Consider the following 10,532-nt stretch of genomic DNA (forward strand, 5'->3'; position numbering starts at 1 on the left):
TGGGATGAAGGTGGGGCAGCCAGAGGGAGAGGAGCTGTAGTACCTGCAGGACATGCTTAGAGCATGTGCTGTGCCCCTGCCTGTCCTGCCCTAAACACTGCTGCTCCTTCCAGACCCAACCAGCTGAATATCCCTGAAAAACCATCTCAAACCCATCTCAAACCTATTTCAAACCCATCTCAAACCCACCTCAAACCCATCTCAGCCCAGAGCCTGAGCAAGCACAGCTCCCTTGCACACGTGCAGGAGCACACACAGCCACCCCAGCCCCTGGCAGCCGCCAGTGCCTTGGGATGCCACTCACAAATCTGGTCCTCTTGCATTCAGGCAGAGCCAGTCATCGATGACAGGGGTGACTAAAGCTCAGCACTGGCCATGCCAGCCCCATCCCACGCTGCCTTGTCCCATCTTGCCTGCAGCTGGGCCGTTACCTGCCAGGCCACCCAGCCCCGTGCGACAGCACATGCCAAGCCAGGCTGGAAAAGGTAACCTCAGGTCGTCCAGGATTTGGGCTTGGAAAGTCACATCCGTAAAAAGAACACTTCCCACCCTCGTGCCTTCCACCTAATTGCTGCTGTTGCAACAGCCCTACATGATTTAATCGTTTATTGCATTGTTCTTTTATTTATGGTGTAAATGTTTTGGACGTGATCAGTTTCTCAGCAGCTCAGCTGCACCCAAAAATTATTAAGAAAAGAAAAAAAAAAAAAAAAAGGGAAAGGAGAAACACGGCAGCAACCAGAGGTGATTGGTGATTTAATGTTTAAGGGAAACAAAGGCTTTGCTGACTGTGTTCCCCTGTGCACATGATCCTCACAGCTGGCAGGAGCTGGAAATCCATTCCCTGCCTTTGGCAAAGCCACCTTGGAGAAAAAAATAAACACAAAAATCACTGCTGGCAGGTGCCTCTTCTGTCTCAACTCATCCTGCTCAGCTTGGTTCAGCAACATGGAGATTTTGGTGGTGAAGCTACTTCTGAGTCCTTCTTCCCACCCCAAAGCCTCTTCCTCAGCCATGAATGAGATCCAGCCCTCCAGCTGGGACATGGACACAGGCTGGAAAAAACCCCAAACCCTACCATTTATTTTTCTTTATTATTATTCTATATACAGTTTATTCTATAAATGTATTTTTCTTTATTTTGCTCTGAATGGGAATGTTGTTTTGGGAGCATGGAATGTTGTTTTGTGAGCATGGATCCATCCCTGGAACAATTGGTGTTGGCTTAAAGCCATCCCACATTTCTTTTGTGGAAGGGCTTTATCAAGAGGATGCCTAAGTCCAAATCACAGCCACAGCTATGTCCCTCTGCTCCTGTGAGAAATCTCTTGCTAATAAGGAGGATATCTAAGAAGGTCAGTGAGAAGGAAAAAAAAAAAAAAACAAGTAAAATTCTCAAATTTCTGCTGTAGCCATGTTAGAGTCTCCTACTGGCATTAAGGTGGGGCACTTGCCTGGGTCGTACCTGGCATGAAGTCATGAGTTTCCTCCAAATAAGTTCATATTGGTGACTGAGGAGCCTTTATTTTCCACTTGTTCCAGGTGACCTGGCAGTGCACACTTGCATTTTTAGGGGTAGAAAAATTTGGTCTCCCAGGCACAGAACTCAGCAGTTGTTCAGTCCTCACCTTCAAGCCCACGAACAGGACCAAGTCCAACCCTGCTTATCCCCCAGTAAAGGCAGCTGAAACATCCTGGCTCAACAGAGACTGAAGCTGGGAAGCCACATCCCTCCTTGGGGCTTGGGATTTGAGAACAGGAGATAAAATACCCAGTTTTTCTCCCAGTACTGATGTATTTTTGGGCTTATCTGGAAACAGAGGCCAGACAAAGTTAAAAGAATAAAAATGGATAAATTTATTGAAGGGCCTTCAGGTACATTAAGGGCAGACAAAACTTCCCCAAGGGGCTACACCCAAAAATAAATGACAGTCACAAGTTTTTCAGACATAGATAAGTTTGGCCCATTTGCATTTCAGGGGTTAATGAAGTCAGTTTGCTCCCCTCCCCAATTCATTTTTGTTTAGACTTTTGGGGATCTGAGGCTGTAGGGTGTGCTTGAAACTCAGGTCAAGAGGGATTGTTCTGTCTGACCAAAATGTGAAGACATTTTGTGAGGTTTGTGAAGCTAACTAACACTTTATATGGAGTAGACAAAGCTTCCCCAAGGGGCTACACCCAACAAATTTTTTCAGACATATGAGTTTGGTCCATTTGCATATCAGGGGTTAATGAAGTCACATACCCCCAGTTTTCTTCCCCCAATTCACTTTTGTTTAGACTTTTGGGGATCTGAGGCTGTAGGGTGTGCTTGAAACTCAGTCCCAGAGGGATTGCTTCGTCTGACCAAAATGTAAAAACATTTTGTGAAGTTTGTGAAGCTAACTAACACTTTATATAGAGTTCAGAGTTATGCACTAACGCAGTACAGGATCTGAAAAATACAAATGCTAAAGAGCCTAAGTCACCAGCACCACGGGGAGATACTGACAGACTATCCCCGTTGTTTACCAGCTCAGCTGCTCTCGGAGTTTCCTGGAAAGAGCTGCAAAGGGCACACACAGCAGCAGGGCTCCTGCACGCTGCTTTCGCGTGGCTGCGGAGGAGCGGCCGCGCAGCGGAGCCCGGAGCGCTCCCGGCGCCGGCCACGGGAACGGGGCGTGCGGGGCCCGTGGGGCTGGTCCTGCCAGCAGCCCAGCGAAATGATAAATACAGCTGGTAAACAAGTTCACCCCGCTGCCCTGGGAAAGGTTCTCCTGGCGTCCGGTCGGGTAAACAAGCTCCAGCGGCGGCTGGAAGGGAGTGGAATAAATAAATAAATCGGGCTGGATAAAGGGATGCAGCTGTTTCACACCAGCCCTGCCCGGAGAGAGCCCAAAGCGGGGCTGGGACTGCACAAAGACACGGCAATACCTCCTTTTCTCCGTGAATTACCACCTCCTTCCCCAGAGCCCTTTCCCCATCGCCCCTTCCCAGCAGCATCATTTCTCCCCAAACCATTTCAAAAGGAGACATTAGTCTGTCTCAGCTTGCCCCCTCTGCCCTCAGATAATCTTTTCCAGGGCTGAGCAAAGCTTTCCTTGATTTCCAACCCGAATCAACATCTCTGCAGGTGGGGTTTTAACACCCTGCTCCTGCCCACAGGGGTTGATTTGGAAGCTCTGCACCGCACCACAAGGAAGCCTGCACCAGTAATATCCCAAAAATGGACCTACACAGGGAACACACACCTCAGGATGCTCTGGCACTGCTAGGATTGGTGCAGAGACAGCTGGATCCGTGGATATGAGTAGCTAAAAGCACCATCAGCACAGCCTCCAGCTCATCTCAGCCCTCCTGTGCCTCAGTTTCCCCTGCCTCAACTGATAAAGCAAGAACTCATCCAAGAAGGAGCAAAAGACTGGGGAGAGGGGGAATAAAAAGGTCTCAGCAGTCAATTCTGAACAAACAGCATGAAGTCCCAGAACTTATTATTATATTATTATATTTATAATATTTATATTTATAATATTTATATTTATTTATTACACTAATAATAGTAATGCAGGGAAACCAAAAGGAAAGCCCAATTCCATGATGTTTTCGTGTTCCATGAAAGCCCAATTCCATTGTATGCCACCTTTTAGCCAGAGGGTGGTATACTAAATGCAGGAGGTTGGGTTTTCTGGACTGGATGGTGCTGCTTCCTCAGCACCAAGGAAGGGCACTTGTCACTCCAGGCCCTGTGGTTTTGGGAAGAGGTTTAATCTGAGATGGGACAGGGGGGGAAATAGCAGGGAGATGTTTTCAGAACTGGGTATACAGGAAAGGACAAAATGAGAGTGATTTTGTTCTCCAGGAAGGAGAAAACTGGGGAATAGCTTTTGGCCTGGAGAAGGAGGCTATGGAGAAGATAACAGCTGTTCTTTACAGCAAAGACTATTTAAGGTTTATACAAGATATGCTGCCCCAATAGAATCCTAATTAGTGGATTCCTAATACCCCTTGCCAGGACAATGAATTCTCCAGGGGAAAACACAAAGGAAACCTAAACCTGCTTGTGTGGGCTTCATTTTGACTCCGTGCTGGGGACTGTGCCCCATCCTTTTTTTTAACCCAACCTTAAAATGTAGTTATGATGGGGAAGAGAATCAGGTGCCCTGCAGAGATGTGAGTGCCTGCACGCACACACCAGGAAAACAGGGATCACACCTTGCTGGCTGCTGGTTTTGAAATCCTCCCACGTCCCTCCATGAAAAAAAACCCTGTGGTCATTTGATTTAAAGCCTTTGGAGCTGTTTTGTGCTGAGATCAATTTCTCCATCACAGAGGGTGTGTTAGGGAAAGGTTCACAGGGCAGCAGCTCTGCTGGCAAGGCTCCCAGTGACACAGGGACGGTGGGATGCCAGGTGGAGAAGGGGCCTGGGGGTGTTGGTGGTGGGATCTGAGCACTGGGGTGAAGCCCAAGCCCAGTCTGAGCTGCTCTCCTGGGTGACATAACCACTGAGCTTGGTTTCAGCTGGTGGCTGGAGATGCAGCAGTGGAGAATCCTTCCCCATCCCTGCCAGGAGGGAGGCAGGACACCAAAAGGAGGGGTTTTCCAGCATCTTGAGTTGCTTGGTGGGGTGCTGGCCTTGGCAGGGAGGTTATAGGTGTGTCTGCCTGCTCCCAGGTTAGGACATGAGGATGTACTTTCAGTATTGTTAGGTGGTTTAACTCCCAGACTCAGGGAGTCTGAGATGTGCTCACAACCCATATCTGTCCCCACCAGCTGGTTTTTGGAGTGATCAAAATACAGAGCAGGTCCCAAAAATCCCACTGCACCCTTTAGAAGCCTCCTACAAGAGTCTCTAGTGGAGTGGTGGTTCCACCTGCAGCTGGTGGCAGCCAGGGTTGTCCCAGTGTCTCTGGCCACCATAGCCTGGGATGTGCCCCTCTGCACCAGCACCTTGAGACATGGTGGCCTCTGCTGCTTGGTTGTGCATGACCCAGTGAGGGATAATGGGAACAAAAGCAGGCACAGTGACCCTGAAATCCATTAAAAACTCCCCATGAGGGCCATAAATGCTAAAGAAAGTGCCAAGGCCAAGAGGCAGTGGAAAGGTCATGCTCACCCAGGGCTTTCTTGGAAGTGCAGGGAGGGGTGAGGTGGGGGACAGGCACCTGCTCCTTTGGGTGCTTTGGCTCAAGAGGCTGGTGAGGTGAAAGGGATGAAATGGAACCAAGAGCCAGAGTGAAAACACCACAGTGAGAAACACAGGCCATGGAGCAAAGCAGGACAGGAGGGGATTTCCAGCCTTCCAGGGAAGGGGTTCAGTGAAAACAAGGTGCTGGTTTGACTCAGGCACAAGCCAGTGAGTCAGGAGAGCCTGGGCCAGTTCTGCCACACGTTTCCTCCCTGCTCTTTGAGCAGACACCCACGGTGTCACTGTCACCAGGGAGCTGAAGCTGGCAGGACTCCCCTAGAGCAGCTCCTGACTCCTCACATGGCTTCTCTGCATCCATCAGTGTTTAAAAATCCTGTCCAGTGCCTCTGACAGGAAATGCTGGACGAAACCTTTTCCAGGGCTGCCAGGAAGGCATGACATCAAGGAGTGATGGGTGACATGGCCAGCAAAGGCAGCAGCATGTGGGACTGCAGGGCATTGCCAGCAATCCAGAAGCCCTCCCAAAGTGACGAGATTATTCCTTCCAACACATTAAAAAAGCTGCAGCAAGGCAGATCTCCACTTTGGCTGTAACCATTCTGCAAAAGCCGAGTTTCCCATCAGGGGGTGTTGTAATCTGAGTCACTGCAAGAGCTGGGACAGCAAGGAAGTGGTCGGTGGCCCAGGGGACAGGCAGCAGAAGTAACAACGCCGGGATGTGGCACAGTCCTGCCCTTTCCCTTCCTGCTGCAGGCAAAAGGCACCTCTGCCCCTGCTAACAAGAGCCTCCTTGATCTCAGCAAGCAGAAATAAGAGCAGGGAATGTTGTAGCTTGTGCTAACAGAATGTACAAAGCAGTGGGAGCAGTAGGAGAGCGAGGATCCTGCTCGTGAGACCCCACCTGCAGCACCGTGTCCAGCTCGGGGTCTCCAGTATAAGAAGGATGTGGAGCTGTTGGAGCAAGTCCAGAAGGGGCCATGAAGATGCTCCAAGGGCTGGAGAACCTCTGTTATAGAGACAGGCTGAGAGAGCTGAGGTGTTCAGCCTCGAGAAGGCTTTGGGCAGATCTTAGAGCCCCTTCCAGTGCCTAAAGGGAACCCATCAGAAAGATGGGGACAGATTTTTAGTAGGATCTCTTGCAATAGGACAAGGGGTGATGGTTTCAAAGTGAAGGAGGGTTGATTTATATTAGATATAAAGAAGAAATATTTTATGATGAGGGTGGTGATACCCTGGCACAGGTTGCTCAGAGAGGTGGTGGATGCCCCATCCCTGGAAGTGTTCAAGGTGAGGCTGGAGTGGACTTTGAGTAACCTCGTTGAGTACAAGATGTTCTTGCTCTGTCAGAGGGTTTGGAACTAGGTGATCTTTTACATCCTTTCCAACCCAGACTGTTCCATGCTTCTATCATCCTGTGCTCATTCTCTGCTCACTGGCTTTCAGTCTTATCTCCAGCTCCTTCCCAGCCAGCAGCACTGGGATTTCATTTGTCCTTTGACAGATGACAAATGTCCTGCTGGCTGGCAGTGCCCTGCCAGCTTATCACCTGCACGCTCCCAGGCTCCCTCGCATCAGCTGCAGTAATTAAATCATATTTTTCAGGAAGGGTGCTTTGGGTGAAAGCTCCCAGCACCTCCTGATAGCAGAGCTGCAGCCACAGACAGGCCTTTGCCAGGGTAGTGGCACTGCTTGGGGATCAGGGCTCTCTCCAGTGCTCCCAGCTGATGCAGCAATGCTGGAAGAAATTAATGTCTGTCCTAAGCTCGCTCCTCCTGGCTGTGCTTGAGCACCCCTGCTAGAAATACCCTTTTTTAATACCTGAAACTGCCAAATGCCTTGAGGTCAGCTAAATGGCAGCTGTTTCACAGCCAGGGAGTGCAGATCCTGTGGCAATGCCACTGGCTGAGGTGCCCAAGGAGAAAGGAGGCAGAACAGAGCCAAGGCAACGAGGATTTCACACAGACTTCTTGAGGAGACACAGGAAAAGGCTGCCAAAGCTGCAAGCAGTGAGAAACCAGCCAAAACAGGGGTGGAGTTTGTATTTTCCACCACAGGATGCTCCATTTCCACACATAGGGGGGTGGAAAGACAGCTGAGAGCCTCCAAAATGCTCATCCCAAAGTGTTCTTGTGCCTCAAGAGGGTCTACAGAGCAGCAGCCCTTGGGCAGAGCCTCCTCTTTGCACCCTGGATCAGCCCTGAGGTGAGATGCTGCTCCCAAAAGGCTCCCAGAGTAAAGGCTCAGCCTCCTTGCCAAGCTGCCTGGAGTCCCCATATTCCTCTGGGAGGGTCAGGAGCACAGCCAGATCCCAGCCCAGCTGAAGCCACCACCTTGAGCGAGGATTTTTATGCACCAGGTTGAACTAGAAGGAAACTATCTTCACACCCACCTCTCCTGCAAACTCAGCATGGGCACAGCTTCCTGTGGGCAGCTTTTGAAGGCCATGCTCTCCACACCCCTCCTGCCTGGTGGCTTGTGGATGTGTCCCTGGGGAGCCCAGGCAGCCCAGCAGCAGCCACTGAGCAGTGCTCCAGGCAGGGCTGGTGCTGTGGGGTCCCACCAGCCCAACAGCTTGCTCTGAACTGAGGTTGAAGGCTGCAGCCAGGTCACAGCACTGCTAAGCCACCACTAAACCATGTCCCCAAGTGCCACCTCTGCATGTCTTGAATCCCTCCAGGGATGGTGACTCCACCACTCCCCCAGGCACTGCTTTTCCAGTGACTGACTGTGGCAATCATATTTTCTGAAAAATCCCTTTGCCCAGGATTTTTCTCCTGGGAAGCTGAGAAGCCTCAAAGAAAAAGGAAAACAAATTCTTATCTCATTTGCTTCTCCTGTGTTGTGCTCATGTGGAATGTGGTTGGAGATTGTTTACCAACAGGTGATTGTTTCATTGGATTAATGTGAATTATTTTGACTCATTGGCCAATCAGTACCAAGCTGTGTCAGGACTCTGGAGAGAGTCAGGAGTTTTCATTATTATCTTTTTAGCCTTTGTAAGTATCCTTTCTGTATTCTTTAGTATAGTTTAATATAGTATTCTTTAATATAATATAGCATCATAAAATAGTAAATTAGCCTTCTGAGAGCATGGAGTCAGATTCATCATTCCTGCCTTCGTCTGGGGACCCCGCAAATACAATACTTGATGACTCTTGTGGTGACAAAATTATTCCTAAAATACAAAACAACGGACAAAACCCACCCACACCGGCCTCTCTGCCACCTTGGAGCTGCCGGCTGATGCACGGAGCTGCCGAGAGCTGCTCTGACATTTCAAGGTTGACCTCTAGAGGAAGTTTGGAGACAGAGGAGCTACGGCTGCGGCGGTGACACAAGGGCTGCAGGACAGAACTGCCGAGGATCTGCAGTTCAGCTGTGCCCCACCAGACCGGCAGCGATGACAAGCACAGCGCGGTGTCCCAAAAAACCCAATTCAGGTGCGCTGGGCAGCACGGCATGGAAAAGCATCAATTGCTGCAAATCCGCCGTGTGTCCCCAAGTGCTGGAGCCCTGCCCGTCATTGCCACCCCTGCTGGGGCTGCCCAACACGGGAAGTTCCCCCGCTCCCTCCCTGCTCCCCAGCTCAGCTCTTTTAAAGCTTCACATGCTCTTTCCTCCCCAGCATCTCTCCCTCTGCTCCCAATTAATTCCTATATCACCGACAATTAAGCGGAGCCCTGCAGTCTGCTGCGCTGTCAGGATGCGAGGGTGTGAAGCACATCACGCTGCGCGGAGCCTCCAAAGGCAGCAGAAACCTCGGCGCCTGAGATGCGGCTCTGCGAGCATCACCGCGGGCACTGCCTCACCCCGCAACATCCTCCAAAAAACAAATCCAGCCCTCTCCCCGCCGGTTTCATTCCCTCCCTGCTGCTTTTCCATGTGCCAGCGCCAGTGTGTGACACCTCTGTCCCTGCCCCAGCACGGGACTGCCCGCCGGCCAGAGTACCTGTGGGCGACGCTGGGCAGCGCCTTCCGCCCGTGTCCTTGCACATCCCGAGTTAACCCTGCCTCCCCTGGCTTGTCTGTCTCCCGGAGAAGACTTTTCCCTTTCCATTTCTCCAGAAGAAACCACCCCAAGCATCGCACTCTGTCCCACCGCTTCCCTCTGGAAAGCGGAGGAGGTGACATTTAAGAGTCTCTGCCTCACAGCAGCCCGGGGCGGATGGAAAACTCATCCACAGCAGCGCAGGAGCACCCACCAGGGCTTTAGATCCCATACTGGGTGCTTCTTGCCCACACTGCCAAGCCAGGGGGTGTTGAGTGGGGATTTCTGTGGAAAACAGATGGTTTGGGGTGCAGATCTGAGGCATGGAAGGTGAGGGCTGTTTACCTGCCCTTGCCCAGGTGAGAGGTGTCTACCTGCCCAGTCTCTCCTTCCAGCCCCTCAGCCCAGCCCCTCCCAAGCACACAAATGCACGCAGCTGCCAGTTCTCAGCTGCATCGCCCCAGGCAGCCCCCAGCAGCACCCCCGGCCAGAAACATCCCGCTGCCCTCTGTCCTCAGCCCTTGAGGGAGGACAGCAGCTCGCTCCCCTCGCCCGGGCACCGACGGAAAACCCCACAGGGAAGGCGGAGAGGGGACAGTCGCCCTTTTGAGGCTGCACAGAACACACGCACACAACCCCAGCGGTGTTCCCCATCCATCCTCCCCCAGAGCCGGCGGTGCGGCAGAGCCGGGCACAGCCCGGTGCTCCCATCTCACACCCTGCGGGAGGCACCCCTGGCACGGAGCCACCCCTGGATGCCCAGGTTGTCCCTGGATGCCCAGGTTGTCCCTGGATGCCCAGGCAGTCCCTGGGCCACCATCCCGGGATGCTGCCCACCCCTCCATCCCTACCTTTGCGGAACGGCATGGAGCGGGAGGAGGCAGGGCTGGCTCGGACGTCTGGGTTCCCCGGACGCGGAAGCCTTCTCTTAGATATAAACACACACACAAAAATATATATATTTCTTCCGTATCTCTATTTCTTTCCTTCCTCCTCCACCGTCTTTCAGAAGGAAACGGACATATTTGGGCAAAGCCCGGCAGAAACCAGCGTCATTCCGAGGGTGGCACTGCAGAAGGGAGGAAGTTCTTGCAGTTTCAGAGCTTTTAACCCTTCGCTTCCCGGAGACAGCAGAGATAGGAGGGAGGTGACAGGGAGCTGATTGCCTTAGAAAGGGGTGGAAGGTGCTGGGAAAGATTTTTGAGTTGATTTGTGGTGGTTTTGGTTTTTTCTCGGTAGGAGCAGTTCAGAACTGGGTATAATGGATGTGGGTGTGATCATGGAATTTTGGCCTCCGGCATCACTTACGCAAATTTCTGAGCTCAGCAGAGCACCAATCCCATCTTCTCTGTGCGGGTCCTGGGACAACCTGGGAAAACCCAGCTGCTTCAGAAACAAGGGGGTCAGAAACTCAGATC

General features: G+C 51.7%; 1 protein-coding gene across 3 annotated transcripts in view; it reads right to left on the reverse strand.

The window, feature by feature from the left end:
- PFKFB3 (6-phosphofructo-2-kinase/fructose-2,6-biphosphatase 3) overlaps nucleotides 1–10,183 on the reverse strand; it is a 43,013-nt gene extending 32,830 nt beyond the window's left edge. For 2 of the 3 annotated variants that reach the window (XM_059847549.1, XM_059847548.1), the window contains exon 1: nucleotides 9,966–10,183. In XM_059847549.1, the coding sequence (XP_059703532.1) occupies nucleotides 9,966–9,981 (16 nt within the window). In that variant the 5' untranslated portion in view covers nucleotides 9,982–10,183. The remainder of the gene's footprint in view (nucleotides 1–9,965) is intronic. The other variant, XM_059847552.1, reaches the window with a different exon arrangement.
- Nucleotides 10,184–10,532: the final 349 nt, after the last annotated feature.

Source organism: Haemorhous mexicanus, chromosome 5 (genome assembly GCF_027477595.1).
Source record: "Haemorhous mexicanus isolate bHaeMex1 chromosome 5, bHaeMex1.pri, whole genome shotgun sequence".
Taxonomy (NCBI): Eukaryota; Metazoa; Chordata; class Aves; order Passeriformes; family Fringillidae; genus Haemorhous; species Haemorhous mexicanus.